This window comes from Amblyomma maculatum, chromosome 4, assembly GCF_055883805.1.
Source record: "Amblyomma maculatum isolate TAMU_Amacu chromosome 4, ASM5588380v1, whole genome shotgun sequence".
NCBI lineage: Eukaryota > Metazoa > Arthropoda > Arachnida > Ixodida > Ixodidae > Amblyomma > Amblyomma maculatum.
In genome coordinates, this window is record NC_139347.1 from 159,654,591 (window position 1) to 159,678,123 (window position 23,533).

At 44.1% G+C, this 23,533-nt stretch overlaps 1 protein-coding gene across 1 annotated transcript in view; it reads right to left on the reverse strand.

Moving 5' to 3' along the window:
• Window positions 1–23,533, reverse strand: part of LOC146193362 (uncharacterized) — a 105,039-nt gene that overhangs the window by 78,382 nt on the left and 3,124 nt on the right. Inside the window, exon 2 of the mRNA XM_084600525.1 lies at window positions 21,724–21,910. Coding sequence (XP_084456651.1) covers window positions 21,724–21,910 — 187 coding nt within the window. The remainder of the gene's footprint in view (window positions 1–21,723; window positions 21,911–23,533) is intronic.

The following is a 23,533-nucleotide window of genomic DNA, read 5'->3' on the forward strand; positions in this document are numbered from 1 at the left end:
TGGTCCGGATCTGCGGTTACTACCTGTCCTAAGTAGACATATTCGCCTACTACTTCCAGTATTTCGCTACCTAATGTAAACTGCTGTTCCTTCCCGAGGCTGTTGAACATTACCTTAGTCTTCTGCATATTGATTTTCAAGCCAACCTTTCTATTTTTTCTGTCTATCATCAATCATTATTTGCAGTTCATCCCCCGAGTTGCTTAGCAAGGCAATGTCGTCAGCAAATCGCAGATTACTGAGGTATTCTCCATCTACCCTTATCCCTAACTGCTCCCATTCCAAGTCTCTGAATACTTCCTCTAAACAAGCTGTGAATAGTACTGGGGAGATTGTGCCTCCTTGCCTAACACCTTTCTTTATGGAAATTTTGTTACTTTCTTTATGCAGAACTATGGTTGCTGTGCAGCCACTATATATATCTTCCAGCACTTTCACGTACGGCTCGTCTACCCCCTGATTTCGTAATGCCTGCATCACCGTCGAGGTTTCAACTGAGTCAAATGCTTTTTCGTAATCAATGAATGCTATGTATAAGGGCTGGTTATATTCCGAGCATTTTTCTATCACCTGATTGATGGTATGGATATGATCGATAGTAGAGTAACACTCCCGAAACCCTGCTTGATCCTTTGCTTGATTGCAGTCTAAGGTTGTCCTGATTCTATTAGTGATTACCTTAGTAAATACCTTATACGTAACAGACAGTAAGCTGATTGGTCTGTAATTTTTAAGTTCCTGAGAGTCCCCTTTCTTGTGAATGAGGATAATGTTTGCGTTCTTCCATGGTTCCGGTACCGTCGATGACACCAGGCACTGCGTATACAGGGTGGCCAGTTTTTCTAGCACGATATCCCCCCCGGTCCTTCAGCAAATCTGTAGTTATCTGATCCTCTCCAGCTGATTTCCCCCTTTTCATAGTTTCTAGTGTTTTCTTGACCTCGTCCTTCGTCACTGGTGGAACGTCTGACTGTTTTTCCCTACCACCAATCTCATTACGGTCCTGACTACTCTGGCTACTGTAGAGATCTGTATAGAACACCTCGGCTACTTTGACTATCTTGTCCATATTAGTGATGACGTTGCCCGCCTTGTCCCTTATCGCATACATCTGGTTTTTGCCTATGTCCAATTTCTTCTTTACCGCTTTAAGGCTTCCCCCGTTTTTTACAGCATGCTCAATTTTGTCCATGTTATACTTCCTTATATCGGCCACCCTGCGCTTATTGATTAGCTTTGATATCTCGGCCAATTCGATCTGGTCTGTTGGATTGGAAGCTTTCATACTCTGGCGTTTCTTCATCAAATCTTTCGTCTCCTTAGACAGCTTACCGGTATCCTCTCTAACTATCCTACCGCCTACTTCTACCGCGCACTCAGTAATGATATTTCTGAAATTATTGTTCCTTGCCTCTAGGGTAATGTCGCCATCCTCAGTTAGAGCTGAATACCTATTCTGTAGCGAGATCCTGAACACTTCTGCCCTCCCCCTCACCGCTAATTCGTTGATGGTTTTCTTTCTTACTAATCTATTGCGTTCCTTCTTCAGATTTAGGCTAATTCGGGACCTCACCATCCTGTGGTCACTGCATCGCACTTTCCCGATTACCTCTACATCCTGCACAATGGCGGGGGTTGGACACATTATGAAGTCGATTTCATTTTTAGTCTCTCTGTTAGGACTTTTCCATGTCCATTTCCGGTTCTTCCGTTTGCTGAAGAAGGTATTCATGATTCGTAAGTTATTGTGCTCTGCAAACTCAGCTAGTAACTCCCCCCTGCTATTCCTAGAACCAATGCCATAGTCACCTACTGCCTTGTCTCCTGCCTGTTTTTTCCCTACCTTGGCATTGAGGTCGCCCATTAGTACAGTGTACTGCGTTTCTACTTTTCGCATTGCCGATTCTACATCTTCATAGAAGCTTTCAACTGTCTGGTCATCATAACTACATGTAGGTGCATAGGCCTGTACAACCTTCAGTTTATACCGCTTATTAAGCCTAATTACGATGCCTGCAACCCTCTCAATAATACTATATAATTCATCTATATTACCCGCTATATACTTATTGACAAGGAAACCTACTCCTAGTTGTCGCCTCTCCGGTAAACCTCGATAACACAGTACATGCCCATCCTTCAGTACAGTATATGCCTCATTCGGCCTCCTAACCTCACTAAGCCCTATGACATCCCATTTCATGCCCTCTAGTTCCTCTAACAGCACTGCTAAACTAGCTTCACTAGCTAGGGTTCTAGCATTAAACGTTGTCAGGGTCAGTTTCCAATGGCGGCCTGTCCAGCGGAGCCAGGCTTTCTTAGCACCCCCTGCTGCGTCACAGGTCTGACCGCCGCCGTGGTCAGTTGTTCCGCAGCTGCTGGTGACTGAGGGCCGGGGTTTAATGGAGCGTATCATAGGAGGTTGTGGCCAATTACTGCACCAGGGTGGCCAACTCCTGTTCTGGTGAGGGAGTGCGTTGCCGGAGGTGTTCACCGGCATCAGGTCGCACCCCAAACCTGTGTATGCAATTCCATCGACATGCGGATTTTTTTTTTTATCCGGTGGAGAATTGCGCGGCACCGGGATTTGAACCCCGGTCCTCTTGCATGCGAGGCGGATGTTCTACCGCTACGCCACCGCTGCACCTATTACGCCACCGCTGCTTAACGACTTACCTGATGGTTAAACTCAGGAATGACCATTTTCGTTAATTACTGCGTTGTATATGACGAAATCGTGAATCGCGATGTCACGGGTATATTACGTCAGTGTGATATCAACAGCGACTTTGATTGCGATAATCTATGGAAAATAGAAATAAACATTGAAAACTATAAACATATGGGAGTTTCTCTTTCTCATATTACACTGCCTCTATGTCTCCATCTCCAGAGTTATAATTACCTTGAGCTTGTGTCCTCTTAAAAATATTTAGGTGTATTTATGGCGCCTAATATATTCTGAAAGATGCATGTATATTATACAATTAACAAAGCTATTCGCAGGCTTCTCTCCATACTCCGCAGTTTTTACTTGTTTGCTATTCCCGTGAAATTACTCATTTCAAAATTTTATCTAACCTTGTGTTTGGAGCATCATAGACGCAGTTGCTTATGAGTCATAAAATCCTATTAGCTAACTAACTAATATTTATTTCTTTCCTAACGAGAACATGCAATATCGGTCGGCGATCCCGGCCAAGAAACTTATTGATAAAGTCGAATCATCAAAGCCCCGCCGGGGTGGCGCAGTGGTTACGGCACTCGACTACTGTTCCCAAGGACGCGGGATCGAATCCCGGCCTCGGCGGCCGCTTTTCAATGGAGGCGAGTGCCCGTGTGCTGTGCGATGTCAGCGCACGTTAAAAAACTCCAGGTGGTCGAAATTGCCGGAGTCCTCCACTACGGCGTCTCTCATAGCCTGAGTCGCTTTCGGACGTTAAACCCCCACAAACCAACCAACCATCGAATCATTAAAAAACAGTCACGCATTTGATTCATTTTTTTCTCTGATTACCAACTTAACTCTAGTGGCCCCACTATCGAAATAAGCTTATCATTTGCCTTTCTTTGAATGGTAGAGAACTGCTTAGTCCTTATTTCACAAAACATACCATCAATATTTCATCCTTGAGAAAGAGTAATAAAGCCACCATGTTACGTTTCGGTTGAAATTTTCAGACAGTCGGAGCTCTCACATTTAAAGGAGGTATTCTTACAGTTCATTTATCCTTCCACGTTAGCGAAATGAAATCACTTTCACCTGTGGCCGAAATATGTTACTAATCTGCTTTTAGCTCTGCCGTTACGACTTTTTTGCCGCCTTAACGCACATGGAATCCTGGCAACTGTAATTTTTCCCTCTTATCGGCTCTTTTTTTTTCTCTCTTTCTTTATTATTCTTGTTTCTATTTCTTCTGGTCCTAGCAGATCCCCCTTCCCTGTTCTTGTTTTTCTTTGTTATCGTTCTCTCTGTTTTTAAATGATTGTTGCTCATCTGGAGATTTTCGTGCGTCCGTTCATTTCAGTTGTCCTTTTTTTTTTCCTTCTTTTTTGCGGGTTCTCATCTCAAACCTATGCTTTCTCATTTATTGTTCATAAAAACAGCGCGAACAGGAAGACACAAGAAAAGATAAAAGGAAGCTACGGGAAACGCGCTGGCTTACAACTCAGCCTCAGCTTTTACTCCAAGTCCCAGACAAAAACAAATATGACGAAAGCAAAGCTGTTCATTGCTGTTTTAACCTGCTATCTAAACCTCGTGCGCCTCAGCAAAATTTGGAGCTATATAATTTTCGCTAGTTTATTGCTCATCTTGTAACGAAAGCTCATCCCTTTCTGTATTTACCGTCGAGCCCTGAGGGTAACGAAATAAGCAAATAAAAAAAAATGAGAGGGAAGACAAATATATAGAACGATGTTTGCGAGGAGAGAAAACGAAAATAGGACAGTGGACATAAGGATGTGTATGCGGGTGTACCGGAGCGCGGAAGAGAACGATAAAATTCCAAGGCTGCACTCAGAATGCGCAACCATGTCAGATTTCGGCGATGACTATCCTAACCTTGAAGATCACACTGCAATGAGAATAGTAAAGTTAGGCTGTACACAAATTCTGCTTAAATTCGGAAGCAAAACGTTTGGGCCCAGGAGGCAATATTTTCGGGGTTGCACAACCAAATTTTCAGATCGCTGCTGAATTACCCACACTCGATCATGGTTATTCAATTAGTTTTGGTCACATTCTCATGAGGTCACATTGAGAGGGGGGCCCACCCAAAAGCTGCAGGTCGCTACAGAAATCAGCCATACTGGAATTCCGTTAGTCATAACTGACTTCTGTCAAATTCTGACAAGGTTACATTTGGTGGGTGGTACACCCACCAAGAGAGGGTTGCACGCATCGTAATTAGGCTTAATAAGCGGTATAAACGGAAGGTTGTACAGACCTATGCACTTACATGTAGTTATGATGACCAGGCAGTTGAAAGCTTCTATGAAGATGTAGAATCGGCAACGCGAAAAGTAAAGACGCAGTATACTGTACTAATGGGCGACTTCAATGCCAAGGTAGGGAAAAAACAGGCAGGAGACAAGGCAGTAGGTGACTATGGCATTGGTTCTAGGAATAGCAGGGGGGAGTTACTAGTTGAGTTTGCAGAGCGCAATAACTTACGAATCATGAATACCTTCTTCAGCAAACGGAAGAACCGGAAATGGACATGGAAAAGTCCTAACGGAGAGACTAAAAATGAAATCGACTTCATAATGTGTCCAACCCCCGCCATTGTGCAGGATGTAGAGGTAATCGGGAAAGTGCGATGCAGTGACCACAGGATGGTGAGGTCCCAAATTAGCCTAAATCTGAAGAAGGAACGCAAAAGATTAGTAAGAAAGAAACCCATCAACGAATTAGCGGTGAGAGGGAGGGCAGAAGAGTTCAGGATCTCGCTACAGAATAGGCATTCAGCTCTAACTGAGGATGGCGACATTACCCTAGAGGCAAGGAACAATAATTTCAGAGATATCATTACTGAGTGCGCGGTAGAAGTAGGCGGTAGGATAGTTAGAGAGGATACCGGTAAGCTGTCTAAGGAGAGGAAAGATTTGATTAAGAAACGCCAGAGTATGAATGCTTCCAATCTAACAGACCAGATCGAATTGGCCGAGATATCAAAGCTAATCAATAAGCGCAAGGTGGCCGATATAAGGAAGTATAACATGGAGAAAATTGAGCATGCTGTAAAGAACGGGGAAAGCCTTAAAGCGGTAAAGAAGAAATTGGGCATAGGCAAAAACCAGATGTATGCGATAAGGGACAAAGCAGGCAACGTCATCACTAATATGGACAAGATAGTCAAAATAGCCGAGGAGTTCTATACAGATCTCTACAGTAGCCAAAGTAGTCAGGACCGTAATGAGATTGGCGCTAGGGAAAAACAGTCAGACGTTCCACCAGTGACGAAGGACGAGGTCAAGAAAGCACTAGAAACTATGAAAAGGGGGAAATCAGCTTGAGAGGATCAGATAACTACAGATTTGCTGAAGGACGGGGGGGATATCGTGCTAGAAAAACTGGCCACCCTGTATACGCAGTGTCTGGTGTCATCGACGGTACCGGAACCATGGAAGAATGCAAACATTATCCTCATTCACAATAAAGGGGCCTCTAAGGACCTTAAAAATTACAGACTAATCAGCTTACTGTCTGTTACGTATAAGGTATTTACTAAGGTAATCGCTAATAGAATCAGGACAACCTTAGACTGCAATCAAGCAAAGGATCAAGCAGGGTTTCGGAAACGGTACTCTACTACCGATCATATCCATACCATCAATCAGGTGATAGAAAAATGCTCGGAATATAACCAGCCCTTATACATACCATTCATTGATTACGAAAAAGCATTTGACTCAGTTGAAACCTCGGCGGTGATGCAGGCATTGCGAAATCAGGGGGTAGACGAGCCCTACTTGAAAGTGCTGGAAGATATAATAGTGGCTGCACAGCAACCATAGTTCTGCATAAAGAAAGTAACAAAATTCCCATAAAGAAAGGTGTTAGGCAAGGGGACACAATCTCCCCAGTACTATTCACAGCTTGTTTAGAGGAAGTATTCAGAGACTTGGAATGGGAGCAGTTAGGGATAAGGGTAGATGGAGAATACCTCAGTAATCTGCGATTTGCTGATGACATTGCTTTGCTAAGCAACTGGGGGGATGAACTGCAAATAATGATTGATGACCTAGACAGAAAAAGTAGAAAGGTAGGCTTGAAAATCAATATCCAGAAGACTAAGGTAATGTTCAACAGCCTCGGGAAGGAACAGCAGTTTACATTAGGTAGCGAAATACTGGGAGTAGTAGGCGAATATGTCTACTTAGGACAGGTAGCAACCGCAGATCCGGACCATGAAAAGGAAATAACAAGAGGAATAAGATTGGGATGAAGCGCATTTGGCAAGCACTCGCAGATTATGACTAGCAGCTTGCCGGTATCGCTCAAGAGGAAAGTATACAACAGTTGCATCTTGCCTGTACTCACCTATGGGGCTGAAACGTGGAGGCTAACCAAGATAGTTCTACTTAAGTTGAGGACAACCCAGAGAGCTATAGAACGAAAAATAATTGGGGTAACATTAAGAGATAGAAAGCGTGCAGAGTGGGTCAGAGAAATAACTCAAGTTACCGACATTCTAGTGGAAATTAAGAAGAAGAAATGGACATGGGCAGGACATGTAGTGCGAAGAGATGATAAGCGATGGTCGCTGAGGGTAACAAACTGGATTCCAAGGGAAGGAAAGCGTAGCAGGGGGCGGCAGAAAGTTAGGTGGGCGGATGAGATTAAGAAGTTCGCAGGGGTCAAGTGGATGCAGCTAGCACAGAACCAGGTTAAGTGGAGAAATATGGGAGAGGCCTTCGCCCTGCAGTGGGTATAATCAGGCTGATGATGATGATGATGACACCCACATTTGATGGTGAGTACTGAATTGGCCATCTTTGAATTAGTCTAGATATCTACTTTGGTCCAATTCAGAGGGGTCCGCCACTGAATTAGCCATTCTCGAATTAGGTTATACCTCAATTTGAGTCAAATTATGAGGAGATCAACTTTTAGGGCTCCAGACACAAAATTTTGGAGCTCATCTTCATCATTTTCAAGGTGACAGTTGAGTTCGCCATACGCGAATTAGGCTGGACACTATATTTGGACACGTCAAATTTGATGATCCATAGTTCCAATTTTAGAAGTTTGGACTCACAGTTTCTGCACACACATTTTGAGGACACATTCTGCGCATTCTGCGGATGCTTTTTGCAGCATGAGCATATTAATGTAGATGTATTAAATGTACAGTGAGGGACAAGCTATGAAGGGTTATTTCCCCGGGAGCCCTGAAACGCCATATAGGCTGGGGTTGAGGTCTCTTAGCTGCGCAGTGACCCAGTGACCGTCTGTGACAGTTGCGGCACCATGTCGTAAGCCATAGGTGGTGCAGTTGCCGCTACCCGAGCAGGCCTTCAGCCTGCAGCATTTGCTCCGACGGCTTCTTCTGGCTTCCAAATACATGACAACGTTCCAACAGCCTAGACTCCAGAAAACCAGGCCTACGACAGTGTGGGGCAAAATTATATTTTAATTCAGGAGGTGTAATAGACTGAATTCTGCAATATCGTGCATTCCTAAATTAGAATTGGTTATATATCCTTCCGGAACGCGTAGATATTGCCACTAAACCATCAAAACTGTATTTGTTGTTTTTAGCAGCCGCCGGCATGCGGCCTTATCAATGCGATTCTGGCCCGCATATCAATTCTGTATTCTTTGTTTGTTAATATTCGATGTCGCGAGACGCACCTTTATCAGTTTCTTTGTGACGCAAAATGCGCCGAGATCTGTCTGGAAGATTACGGCCCCTCGCGCATGTTTCTACAATGTTCCAGTTGTGCTAGTAATAGTTTGCGACGTTATCTAGATGTTTCTGAGCCGCCTTTAAATTGAGCATTGATGTGTGCGACATTCATTCTTTGTTCGACGATCGACACGCGCGTTTGCTGCTATCGCCGCCGCCGAGTTGCTTAGTTCTCTTGCGGGTGGAAGTCAGCCCAATAAAGAGTTAATTTCAGTACTATCAAGCCTGTGTCTTCTTTTGCTGTCTACGGGTTTGTCACCACTACGTAACACTATTTTGCATTGCGTGTTTTTCTTTGTGTATTTTTTATGCTTCTCTCGCACGTTCTTTTGTACCTGCTTGTATCTTCTATTTATTCCTGCGTTTATTGTCTCCTCATCGGTATAGTCTTCCGTGTGTTTTTGTTGTTTCTGTGCTAGCATATAATGCATGTAGTATTTTCAACGCTGGCGTCCGTTTTCCTTTTATATCCGCCTGGCCTACCTGACATAGAATACCTCACCACCGGACGGAAGGAAACTAAAATTTCCAAGAAAATAGAAGGCGTTAAGGTTTGGTTTTTGACGACACTGGCTGGAGTTATTTCAAGTCTGGCGCTCAATACACTGCGCTTTTTGTTTTCTATTCGGGACATATATACCAGACGCCCTTCAGAATTTTCAGAGGAAACGAGTCAGCTGTTTCGGAGGCAGTGATAGCCAAAAAAGAAAAGAAGAATTTGATACACATTGCACGACGCAAAATGCAAAAGTTGAATAAAACTAAAACAAAAACCTTGAAGCCTTTTTCAAGCCCTTCAACACCTGACCCTATCTCAACACTCACCGCTATTTTCTGCATTCGCTTCATCTCTGTGCCATTTGAACTCTTCGTGGGCAATTTCTGTCCGTCGCCCTCACGAGGGCGCCGGCTCTGGGTGATAGAGAGCGCAGTGGATACCCCCACGAGGATCGTTTATTGTCGCCAGCATCAGGCTCGGTCCTCTCGGACGAGGAAAAAGTGTTCGGTTGGACTGCAGCCGCTGTGGGCGCTCCTTCGCCACGCGAGTTTGTTGCCTCTCGTGATAGCCGCGAGGGGAAAGAAAATACGCCGAAAAGTGGGTTAGGGCCGAGAGATGAAACGCACAGGCGCACTGGCCGCGCATCGCGGACGGCGACAGTGAGAACGCCACGAGCCACCGGCGGCTGCGGGCAGCGCGCCCATCTCCGATAGATTCGCAACCCTAAAGGGAGCCATCAACGAGTGCTGGAAACCGCGCCGAGACTGAGGTGAGCAACGCAAAAGCGGCAAAATGTTTTGTAGCGTTGACTGTGTAAAAACTTTGTACTGCAAAAAATGTTCCGGCCGATGTGGCCACATTGCTTCCATCTAGAGGCACTTATCTCCTTTGAGACTTGTTCTTATTATTCTACCTGTGAAAAGCATAGCATCGCCATGTCAACAAGAAAATATATATTTGCAGTGTGACGTGATGGAGTGAGCAGGTTGTACTTTTGAAGCGCTTTTTCTTCATACTGGAGGTGACATCTTGCCTTGTCGACGTTGTTTCATTGTCGAGTGCGAAAACAAGCAAAAATTACTAGGATAAGCATATTCCCAGGACCAAGTGACGTGGAAAGCAGCGACGTTCTTACAAAGGTGACAGAATGAAGAAATATTTCCATATAGCATGCCGTAATGTGGTGAGCGCCACAATGATGGGTGGATAGTTGGAAGACTTCCTGTCTAAGAAAAGGAGGGGTGAGGATAGTGCCACCACGTTCATTTGTATTACTATGCAATTCTTAGTAGAGCACTCTCATTTCCGTCAGCATTCCTATAGAAACATGGCTGATTACTCGGAGAGCGCTATCAGAAAACCGTTAGCAAGCGCTCCGCTCCACATCACCGTGCCACGCACATACGTCACGCTGGTCCCGTGGCCATGCGCGAAACATCAACCCAAACAGAGCCGTGCGGCGCAGAACCGTCTAGACTTCACCTGAGACCTAGAACATTCCCACCCTACTGCGTCGAAAACCTTCACAATGCCTTCTATGAAAAGTTTTGTGTTCAGCGAGACTGTAGAACCGGATGTTAAACACTCTATAGACCCAAAATTGCCCAGGCTGGGTCCACTTAGCCAAGAGTTGGCACAACGAGGGCTTTGAAGTGCCGCCTAGCTTTTCTTTGAAGTGTTATTATTCACCGTTTATTCCACCCATTTACCCTTTACGGACATGATACTGCTCGCGATAAGCTTGCACAGTTATTTTCTCTCATTTGCGTCCCCAATCGCACTTCTGAAACTTCCTTGCCAAAAACATGTTCTGTTGGCATCAGTTGTTTCCAAATATCTTATACGTGTACAGTGCTCTATTATACATTTATTTTATTTTCCTTACAAGCCTTCACTTGCTTTTCGAGCTCATTTTGCCGTCTTTGCTTGAAATCACAATATATTTGTACTCTCCTCCTGCGACACTTGACAATCCTGATCGGTGTCATATCCTGGAATATTATCAAACCAGAGATATCTGCACTAAAACGAATGCCTCAAATGGTCTCATCTCCTCTACAAATATTTATGTTTGACTGTATCTTTCAACTGAGAATTTCGTGCCATTTGTGCGTATCAGACCCTAAAGCAGCTCCTTCGCAGCAGCTTCAATTAGTTTATATGAAATTTTTTCCGGCGTTATGTCCTTTCAGCCTTCATTATATAACATAAATCAAGAAAAGCTGAAAAAGGTGCAGCCATTACGAACGTACCTCGTCTCAGGTTTTTTTGCACTTCGACTGAACCTACTGCTTATGCCCTGCATGCCGTGTGAGCTTTATTATCTAGGTATATTTAAAGCTTAATTCTACTATCTCACTGCTCATGCATTCGTTCTTGTGTATATTTCATAGAAACATCCTATCTAACAGGTCACAGGCCTTGTAATTGTACGGTACTGCTATATTTGCTACAACCCTGATGTGCAAATGCACCAGCTATTTTCATACACTCGCAAGCAAGAACAAATTATTCTCTAAAGGCCAGCGATTTCTGATGGCATCATCCAGCGCCCACTAGACACGCTATTACTGTCGGCCCAAGTATGGGTACTTTACTCACTTCCGGCTGTGCAGTTTCACGCCGCCGAGAGGAGCCATTTAATAAAAACGGGGAATAACGCCAACCGAAATCAGCCCTACATAACTATCTTGTGCTGCAACACGGCGTTTCGCAAGGAATAAACTGCAAGAAAACCAATGTTCCTTTCCAGTTTCACGCGGAATATTAACTAGAGCAATATATTTACTCTGGTTATGCATGTAGCATGTGGCACTATGTCCAATATAGAGGCACATATGAGCGCCAGCACGGCGGCCCAGTGGTTAGGCCGCTTGACTGCCGAATCACCAAAAGACGCGGCTTAGATTCCGACTGCAGCGACCGCTTTTCAATGCAGGCGAAAAGCAAAGCGCCTGTGTGATGTCCGTGCAAGTTAAAAATTACGTATAGGAATATACAAAGCTGTCTGACGACAGTGTGTCAAATCGGGCGCAGGAAGTTTCGCGAACAAAAGGAATTAGGAGGGCAGCTTGATTTTTGTTTCTCAGCGAAAATCAGGGCCTTTAGAACTATCTCGGTCTACTGTAGACACTAATTCGCGCCGCCATGCAGTGTGAGCCTCGCCGCTGTCTTCCTGTCCAACTGTCAACGCGGATGAAGCGCCACTTCTCAATATATATTTAATTCTAATCAGAAGACGCTCCGAGGACTGTATAATTGCGAAGAAAATTTAACACCATTCGAACAAAAAATTCCACCATGTCTGAAAACACACATATAAGGAAATGGCCAACGACATAGAAATTCTAATGCAGAAAGTCCCCTAACGACTTTTGCTACGAGTTCCGGCAACATACGAAAAAAAATAACGCAATACATTTAGTATATAATCTCAAATCAGACCAAGTTTATTCTCAATGTTAGTACACTGTTGATGGCTTCGCAGTCAAAAAGAGCGATAAATGAAAAATATATAGCAAAACCTGCTCTACACTGAAATGACGAGGAGAAAAAGCAGAGAGTATAACACATACACTTCACATATTAATTAACAGATTATGGGCGACAAGATAGAAAATAAGTACTAAGAAAACTGTCTAGTGACAAATATGGGAGTTACGTCCATGGGACCAGAAAAATATATTTTCGGCTTATTTAGTGAAAATTATACAATGTACGTTAACGTTTGCAGAAGGTAACTTGTGCGCGGACATAGCACAGACCATTCCTCAGATGACCTAATCGATATCTGTTTGATATCTGTGACTTTTCAATGAAAGAGCACACAATTGCTTCAGTAATTCCCGACAACATACGGTAAGATATTAACGCCATAACATGGTTCTTTTACCTAATAACCCACTTTTTTCAGTTGACTGCTATTTAAACGCAGGCTGGTGAGCTACGCAGCGTTTGAAAATATGATGCACTCTAGAAACATTATGGTGCCAGAGCTGAAATGAGGTCAGAGGGGCCAAAGAAAGCATAGGGGATTATTCTTTTCATGGCTTTTCGCAGAAATTAATGCTCCACTAATTACACTGTTAATTCATGTGCTCTATTTAAATTACTATTTCATGTCAGCCGCATGAAATAAAAAAATAAATACTTTATACTCCTCGGTCCTCACTGATTACTAACTTCCTTGAGTTATGTATCCTGACGAACTCCTGATTTTTCCTATATCAACCTGCCTAATAGATTGGCGCCAGAAAGAGGTGTTGCAACTATGCAGGTGTACTAGTGGGCTGTGAGCGATGCAAGAGGCAATAAATAAAGTGGCCGGTTATTTCTCTTTCTTAGAGCTACAAAATAGCTCAAAAAATGTTTGAAACCGGTGGAGGCACAACGCGGTCATTGCTAAGAGAGGTCAGCTTCTGTTTCTGACTTGCGTTAAATGAGAATGCACCGAGTCTAGCGCGTAGGAGCTGCTACCTCTCTCCGCACATCGCTTGAATCGGAAGCAGGACTTAGAGAGGCCCAACCTGCCCACACTTATGTATGCGTGACTCATAATTTCGCACAATGCCCGACAATGCGTTAGTGCGCATGCGGCTGCGCCTCGATGCTCTCACCGAAGCTCTGCTGCTCATAAAAGTGGGGCGCACTCGTACGCGAATAGTCCATCGCATTGGGCAACACGCGAGTGCGCATCCCTGCACGTCCTGGCACGAATAAGTGATCGCAGAAGCCGACACCCTCGGCGTGGAACCAACGATGCGTGAGGTTTGCAAAAAAGCTCCGAGTAGCGGCCCAATTGAGGACCCACAGAGCCGCCTGAGGTGGTCTTTCGAGTGCGCGTGGTCCCAGCTCACCCATCCATACAGAAGGAGAAAGCAAGTGACACAGGGTTAGGTTCTGTATTCACGGAAGTGAGCTGTCACCGCTTCCTCTTACGCCGACGAAAGCGTGGACGGTTTGAGTGCGTTTCGCAACAACCATCATGAAATCTTGCGTAAAAAGGATGATATTCTCTGTTTTTGTTTTCTTCTCTATAATATGGCAGAAAAAAACAGCGGCACCTTTTGATGGCGGCGCAAATTATGCTCGCATGAGCGACTGCATAGAACTCCAGGTTAACCGCGAGCCGCATTTTGTTGTAATTCAGAGCCCTCCCCAGTGTAGAAAATATGCAGTGGGCTTTCGTGCCCCTTCTGCATATTTTTCGAAACCTAACTGCACTTATCCACAAAGTTACAGGCGCGCGAACGATTTGCAGTGTTTCAGCACGTTTTTTTTTTCCTTCGCGGATGACTTAAAACTCGGCTAAATAAGCCTTTAAGCATCCGAAATTCCCTCTCAACATTTAATTGAAACCATGAACGAAAGGATAAGTAATACTACTAGAGTATGGTGTCATCGAAAATCCGGAAATATCGAATAGCTAATCAGATATTCTTCTATTTCATTATTCGAACGAATCAAATCATTTGCTCAAAACCTATCGAATATGCGCTACAATTTGCAGCTCTTGTTCAGCTAATAACCGTAGAGATTGAACAAGTTCCACTGTAGTAGTCTTTTTTCGGAGGCTATTAAAACAGGGCTTAAATCGTCAGCGTTGTGTCATGCGTCCTACAGCGATCAGCATAAGCGGGACGAGCGATGTACAGAGCCGCTGCAGTCGTGTTGCGGCGTACAGAATGCTCGAGCACGGCCATAAAGGTGGACAGCGCGGCACTGCTTTGCTCGTCTTGATTTCTTTTCTTGGGGGCTTAAGTAGGCCTTTTGTTTCTTCTCCTCGTGTCTACCAGTCTCCCGCCATGCGTGCTAGGGTAGAGTCTAGTTCATTCCTTAAGTTGAAACGTGTACGCACGAAGTTTTGGCTCAAGTAAAACGAGGAGAGGTCTGGACTTAAATGGCAAACAACCAATTACTCTGTGAAAAGGTGAAAATTATCCGAACGCCTGTCGCTAAAACGAAGTGTAGCGAGTCTTCAGTAAGTACGCGCTGACTACTAAAAATACTGAGAACACAAAGATAAATCAGTAGGTGGAGAGTTCCAACAATGTTAAGATGCTTTAGGATGTGTTCTAAGGGGAATTCATACGCAAGCCGATTCACGTGCTGCATTATGTGGGTCTTAAACTTTTCTTTCTCAACGGGAAAAGGTTATTGTTAAAATGAGAACTACAATTCTTTACTCCTTATAATTCGAGCCTGGCGACACCTCCCGTCACCCATCTCCAAATGGACGCTTCGCGGATAAATATATTATTTTAGTATGGCACTACTACGCGTTGGCAAATTTTTTGTCTGGATGCTGGAGACAACTAGAGTACGCGAATTATAAATTACAAGAAGCGAGGTGGCTTCAATATGGTGCCAGTTTTTTACATCACCCATTTCTCGATGTTCAATGGATGCATTGAGGGGCATGCTTATTTCTCATGCGTGGCAGACTTATTTACGCTTTTGTCCTCATTGCAAACTTCGTATTTTGCGGTGTGGCCAGTGAAGGCCTTGAGGGACTGCTTGTTCGCTTCGTAACATCAATTATTTTCTGTGTGTTCGAGTTGTCCTTTAGCTGTTTAGCTGGTCGTCTTAGGTCTCAATGTCCATTACTGTGGGTATCCCAATGCACGTGATCACACGGTTGAAACATGCTTTGGTTCAGTATTTGTTTATTCTTTATCATTCCTTTCAATACAATTACAGTTGTTTTGTAAGTATTCACATGATTAACCATGCCTTACGCCAAGTTGGTCGAATCAGGGGAACGAGCATAAACATCAAGACGGTATATCCACCAGATTATCTCCATTTTTACTTGTTTCGCTATGCTAGACGCATATGAAACAGCCACATTGGCTCCGCGTTATAATCTGGAGGCTTCTGCTAGTTTCATCGATTTTCAGTCATTTGTTGTCGGTCCAAGTGTTTCGACGCACTAAAAGTTTTCATTTCTCGTGCTTCATATGTGCTTCTCTATTTTAATATCTACGATCTAGAAATTACCCGCTCGAAAGCTATTACATTTGTTTATTTCTTCACAAATGCGCATTTTGTTAGAAAAACAAAAGAACGACGACATGCCAGTCGTTTCCGGCTTGGGTTTCAGAAATAATTATCTAATTATATATTCCCCTCATAGGATGTTTCGCTAAATTAATAGCCGTGGGGCATGTTCGTTAAGTGGGAGTCATTAAAATAAAAAAAAAGAATTTCTTTCGCTTGCTTGAGGTGGTGGGATACAAAAAATTAGACAGCCTCTTAGGTATCTCTTAAGATGAGAAAACAGAAAGCCTACCCTTCCTCTCCTATCATTTGCCTATCATCTTTTGCCTCGTATTGTCATGATGAGTCGTGCATAGTCATAGTAGTCATTATCATTCGTAGCTAAGCATGTTTATTTATTTCCAGTCAGTTGCGGTCATTACAAGTCGTCGTTTAGCATATTGGTGATTCCGTAGTCATATTTAGTCATTTTATGATAATTTTATTACTCATTATCATTATTCATTAACTGTGTCGATATCTATCGTATGACTTTTATCTACTACCAATCATGATCAATCATTTTCATTCCAAAGTTTCCCCCTATCACAACTGCTATTAGCAAGTAACACATCAGTGCACAGATCCGATGCGTAGATTCCATGCACTAATCCGCCGCACAGATTCCGCACACAACTCTCGCTCACGGAATTTCATTCCATGAAAAACTTCTCTGTTGAAGAAAACCATGCGGATGAAGGTAACAGTGGTTTGGCGGTCGGCGAGCGGAAGTGGTGAGGTTGTCGCCGCATCCCGCACCGAGTGCAGCGTACAGCTGACCCGTGACATCACTGACGTGAAGCTTCTTTTTTTTTTTTTTTTTTTTTTGATTACAAATTGAGGTGCTTGGGTGTGTTAAGTATAAAGCAGAGTGACCTTTGAAAATTTCTGCGGAATAATGTGAATAAATGCTTCTTTAGTCCATCGGACTAAACGGTACAGACGCACATCCACTTTCGTGTTGCGCGTACTATGAAATATATTGGCGTCATTTCCGAGTGACTTCGGGATCGAAACGCCTTATAGCCCATACGAAGTCGGGTCATGATTCGCTTGTTGTATCTCAGATACATCGAGCCCAGCAGGCAGCGAAGATTATCTTGAGCACAAAATAGAGAGCGCCGTTCAAGCATTCTATATAACACGGCGATAACAGCTTGGTTATCGTACCTTCATTAACCTCTACACAACAGTGTTAATGATCACTGATGCCTAATTCACAGAAATGGCTTTTTCAGATGATTTTAACAATGCTACTTATCGAAAAGAATATTTCTACAGTGAATTAAGGAACTGAAATCGTTTCCACTGTATGTGTTTAATTGGCGGAGAATTTATGCGCTTACTCAGAAAAGGGGTCGCAAAACGGCAATTTGGGATGTGACCTAGGAACGTTTTGGTCGCTACCCTATTCTTCACTGCGAATTGTGTGCAGGTCGCAATGTGGTTGGTAAGTTCGGAATCACTCTCACGAACGACGCTGGGGAACTGCAGCGCTCGCTGAACATCAGCGTCAAAATATAGGGTGTTTTTTGAATATTTCGACCATGTTAAAGGCCCCGTTTTCCGGGAAATCCGGAGTCCGTGCTGTTGGGAGAAGATCACAGGTATGGCGTGATTCCGTTCCCTCAACGGTAGGGTCCTCTGAGCAGCGTCACCTGGCGACAGATGGCGTAAATATTGCAAAATGAATAAGAGCAGGTTTAAAACTTGCCGCCCTCGTTGCTTCAGTGGTGCAGGGCCTCAGCACTAAGCGAATAAAACGTCTGTTCAAATCCTGCAAGTTTACTTTTTTCTCTATATTTTTAATTTTTGTTTTACCCGCAACAATAAAATAAGCTACCAAGATCATTCCTGGGGGGTGTTCCCCTTTAAGTTGCATTAAGTAGTCTTTTTAATTCTTAATATCTTAATAGCCGCAAAAACAGCCGTGAACAGAGCCGCGAGATGATGGCATGACAATGGTAACACTATTCAATTAGCTTCATAGTAATCATTTCCTGCCTTCAGTGAGTGTATGTTACATTTAGGTTGCGTTCAGAGACACCTTTCGGTAACTATCTTTAACTCGCTGAGAGGCACACCAGTGAGGAGAAAGAAGTTACGAGACCCTACCATTGAGGAGACGGAATTACGCCTATGGCAAGTGGCAGTTCGCTATTGGCAGGTAATATGACCATGCATTCATTGGTCGTCAGGTTGCTTGTCTTCACGAGACCGTATGGCATGGCAACCTTGGCAAGCATTGGCTGCCCAAGCTTCGTCTTTGTAATGAAAAATTAAAATAGGAATCCAGCCCTTCGGTCACGCAGGCGTGTTTGTATACTGACTGATTAAAACGGGGCTTTATATCAACGCTGGGTTGTCTTTCATATAGTGTAGTATAGTTTACAGCTGAGTAATAAGGAGAGCTTACAGTGTGGCGGAGGCATAAATTTAGGGGTTAACGATTAGGCGAGCAGCAAGGTGCATGTACGCGAACGAGGATACGGTAACGGAGCCGGAGTACAGGAGCCGTAAGCGCTGTCCTGTATAACCCGTAAAAGTGTGCTGTAAATGACCCCTCGATTCTTTTCATGTTTTTGTAAGCGAAATACATGGCGGCCACCTTACAGCACGCGTTTTCTAACTTTAGTAACGGCGTACGTTTACAAATCGTATCACATTTCAACGCACTGCGAACACTATGCGGCTTCTCCCTCTACGATGGAGACGTGATGATATTACCCCACATATTACAATTTCTTAAAGTGTGAATGTATCCGCATTCCCTGAGTAATAGTTGCGGACAAGCTTATCTAAAATTCAGAGTGATTATCAAAAGCTGAATCTGGTTCTCTCGAACCACTAGACCATGAACAAGCGAGATTTACGTATCCAAGCTTTTGCAAGAACTCTTACCTTCATGGCCTTTCCAGCGTTTATTCCGTGCCGGCTTAACCTCACTGCAGGGCGCCAGAAGCAGTTCTTAATTCGCAGTTCAGGTTAACTTCTCCATCCATGACCACACTTTTCTCTACATATGAATCCATTAAAAAGCATCATAAAGGATATACAAGTATGCTGAAGAGCCGTTTCCTTTGCTCAGCTGGGCAAAAGGAATGACATCTTCGGGCATCACTTGTCTAGAAATTCCAACGCACGCCCTAAGTCGCATTGGTGAATGTAATTTCCGACTACTTTACTGTCAAATACTACGCGCTTGAGCGCAGATTATCACATAATTCACTTCCATTATACTGACCATATCTGGGATCCTAACGAGTTCTTGTAATTCATCGGTATGCATCTAAAAAGGGCATATTGGCAAAGAAGGCTCGGTGCTAGGGTAAGTAGTTCCCTTAGGTAGCATATGTTGCGAGGTGAAAAACTCAGAAGCGACGCTGCACCTCGATACCCAGGAAAACCATTAGTTATTCTTCAAAAAACCGCTGGGCTACAACGGAAAGCAAGCTCGTCGAAAGTGTGAATACTGACTGGTTAAGATATCATTGAAATATGAGTAGACGCCGCCCGCAGCGTGCTCTTGATTATATCCATGATCATAGTTTGCTTGCCGGTTGTAGGGAATGCTTCGCAAAGGAAGCAACCAGCATGTTCAAAGCCGTGTTTATGAAGTGAGAGTATCGTGCATTGAATAAAAAAAACGCCTTGAAACCACTCCTAAACAAAGCAAAGCAGGCGTGAAAATTGTGGGATTGAACCTTTCACACAACCATCACTGAAGAATATCAGCTCGAAGTTTAGTTTACATTGAGACAGTTCCGCAGGCGACAGGTAGAACGTAGAGATTAGCTGGTGCTGCCCACGCCACCGTCAACAGAGGAACTAAACATCACCCAGCTAAAGGTTCGCCAAGCCACCTGTGGCGACATATTTTGATGCGATGGTCACTCTTTTGTGGAAGAACCCCAGAATAGGTATATAATGCACGAGTATGGTGATATACGAAACCCGACGGCGACCGAATCAATGTCCTTACAAGAACATGGTGGAGCCTTAAAATGTGCACACGTTCAAAGGTCTAAAGGGCATGTTATCGAATATGCTAAGGATTAGATACGATTATAAAACAGGAGTCGTATTCCATAGACCCCATTCTTCCATTTTCTATACTTTAGTCTTCTGGAATCGGTTCGGCGGCAAAGCCGGGCCTTTCAAGCGCCCGTGGAAAGCGCTGGGCCATTGGCTCATTAGCGACCACACATCGCCACTGCCTGCATCATGTAGCGAGTGGTCAGCCGACGCGTGTGGCGACGGCGATGGCTATCAACGACGGCAGGACATGCTATCTTGTGGTTTTTATCAGCCTCTGTCTGTGCGCAAAAGCTGCCTCACGTCCTACTCGGCTGAACTAAACCCCATGCCTGCAGGCTGAAGTCATTTTTGTCTCCTTTAACTCAAGTTGATACGTGCACTACAGTTATGATTACGGCAGATAAGATCCTTGGTCCATGGCCCGACAGTCGGCTGCCTTCAAAGCATACAAAGCATTGTTTAGTTACATAACAGCCACCGGCTCGGAGGACAAACTGTGACAGTGCTCCATGTCCCTTTTCTTTTCCTCTCTTTAATCCCCTTATTCATTTTGCCCATTGTAGAGTAACCAACCAAAGGTCATTATAGTTAACATACACGTCTTCCCTCCTCATCCCTATCTATCTGTGACAGGCCGCTCGGTGCTGCCGTGATGCTAACGTGCGACGAGGAAAAATTGAAAATCCAGCGTCAAGGAATGCGACCCCAGGTTTCACGTCATAAATTAACAGGGAGTGTCACTCTTATATGGTTGTAGGTCGCATAAATGACAATTCAGTCGGCACACGTTCGCAAAGAAAAATAATCAGAGCATAAACATCGCAGAAACAGCGGTAGAGGTTTAACGTAGTTCAGCCGAGTAAGACGTGCGGCAGCTTTTGCGCTTAGATAGAGGTTGATTAAGACGACAACATGTAAGGCACAGCGTGAGAGTATGGTGCCCACTGCACGCCTGGCGATCGGCTTAGGCATGAGGTGTTTTAGTTTCTGTTCCTCGAGAGTTTTTCAATGAAATACACAGAAAAAAAAAAGAGACGATAGTTACGACGTTTCCTACCTACTTCCAGGAGAAATAGCTTGGTTCGAATCTGCTTCGTCGTTTTTTTTTTCTTTTTTTGTACATCCTACCTCGGCATATGCAAGTCACAGCATTCTTGATTGCACTTGACCGCGTGAAATGGCGCTGTCACGCCAAAATTATCTGGAGTTTAACCCGGTTTATCAGACTAATGGTTCCGTGCGAAAACATTGTTGTAGTTACCCATACTGAGACAATGGAGTGTGAGCACACAATCGGGTGGACCAGTCAGGAGTAAGGCACACAAGATGCAAGATATTTGCTCAGCTCCGGCGTCCGTGTGAGTGCTTCCGCACTAGAAACCCCATCACTGTCTGCTAACTACGTAAGAATCACAGTCGCATGGAAGCTGCCACCGAACGAGCAAAGCTAGCCCCTATCGCATTGGGCTCATGATAATTCGAGCGTCGGCTTTTTTTCTCACTCCGGATGGCGTCTAGTTTCTCGCCAGTGTGAAATGCGGTAATTACTGCTCAACAAATATAAGCAAGACAATCGTAATTATTACGCTGGGCCGGGTGCCGGCAGAACCGTTAGCAGCCACTAAACAAGAGCTTACAAGGAATGTTCTCAGCGTGGGTTGGAACGAGCGCGACCGGGATACCGTTGCACGCGGCCGTCGCCGTTCATCAACCTCTACTTGTTCTTCCCTGTACCGCCTCGTGCTTCGCGACGGCCGATTCGAAGATACCTTTCTCGGTCACCCGTGCAGCGGATACGGGCGCACAACTGTCCGAAGAAGGGGGCGTCGTGAGCTCCCTCCTTTCACTTCCTTCTTTCTTCCTCGGGCAAAACAGGACATCACTTTGAACGCTCCAGTGGTCGACAGTGTCGAAATGGTAGCTGAACACGAAACATCAGAAACAAAAGGTGCACGCTTTGCAGCCTGCTGAAAGTGCTAGAAATCGCTGTGGAGTGATCATGATGGTTACGATGGTGGTCTTCAATGGCGCAGGGCTAGGCTTGGGTAAAGCACAGTGACATAAGGTGATGGTGGCCGCCAAAGTATTTTTAAGCATTTTCATTGCAGGAAACATAGCGCAAAGAACACAAGTACAAAATCAGGGACACACACTCGAGCGCTTACTCACAACTGATTTTTTATTATAAATGCTAACAGAATATATAGTGTGCAAAACAAAAAAAAAGTATCAAAGACATGAAATAAAGGAGGTGAATTGACAAAAAATGTGGAAAAAGCAAGCTGGAAAGATACGCAAAACACATGAAAAAACTACTTGACAACTGATTCAAGGTAAGTAATCTCTACTTTTGTTAAGTTAATGGATGCTTCGCTAACACACTTTTTCCCTCTTTCTTGATATGATATGCCTCTATAATTTCTCTTGTGCGTTGATTGCGCGATGTGCCAAGCACGACAGTTTTATCAAAATTGGGTGGCATTTATATTTAGAGCAATGTTTAGGCAAATTGTCTTGTGCTGTTAGGGTTAAAGAATTCCCATGTTCAAAGAGGCGGACATTCAAACAACGGCCAGTCTGCTCTATGTAGTATTTTTCACAAGAAAGGGGAATTTTGTAAATTACCTACGTTCTGCATTGTGATTACCTAGATTTATGGTTAACATAGCAGCGGTGCTCACTTTTTAACGCGTCTGCCTTTCTTCTAACCAAAGTGCACACACCTGATAATTTCGTGGAGGCTGACATTACTGTGCCTACATCATACCGATTGGCGATATTCCACAACCCATGTGAAAAACGACGCACGTACGGCAGAACCACTGATTTCCTTTTGGGGCTGCAGAACTTACTTTTTCGTGTCCTTTCTCTTCACCCACAGCAGAAGTTTATCACGTCTGCTGCTGATTAACGGGAGCGGATAACCAGAATTTTTAAGCCTTTTTCTCCGGAGGAGTCGAGGCCCATGGTAAAGGGAAATGTTCCGATTAAAAAGGCGGTGGGTACCCCGCGGCCCAAGGCGGAAATCTTACAAAGAACAGCATCCGCTTAAAGGTGAATATATGGTGAATTCTCATTGTGAAGAATCTTGGCTTGTGCGACGAAAGGAAAGGAAAAACCGCAGAGACATTAAAAACAGACTAGTCAGTACATCACATGAAAATAAAAAGCTGTCATGCTTAATAATTATAATTTATTAACGATGCGCCACTTACAGTGAGTGGCGGTAGCGGTCTCAAAGGAGATGTCCTCGACTTGCGTTGCAATCTCAGCCGGAAGTAACCTGTAGGGACAGAAGGGGGTGGCCGTTTGGTGCCCTGCTCTCGCCGGTTCAAGCCAGAGTAAGGGTCGGAGTCATAGTTGACAAAAACTAAGTTTATGCAGTACGAGACGATACAGAGGAATTCCCACTAAAACCAATACACAGACAAGAGGTTCACAGAAAGGCAAAGCAAAGCATGCAAATAAATAGGCTTTCAATAAACACAGATGTTTTACAACATTGAACAATACGAGACAGAGTCAGAGCAAATAAACGCCAAAT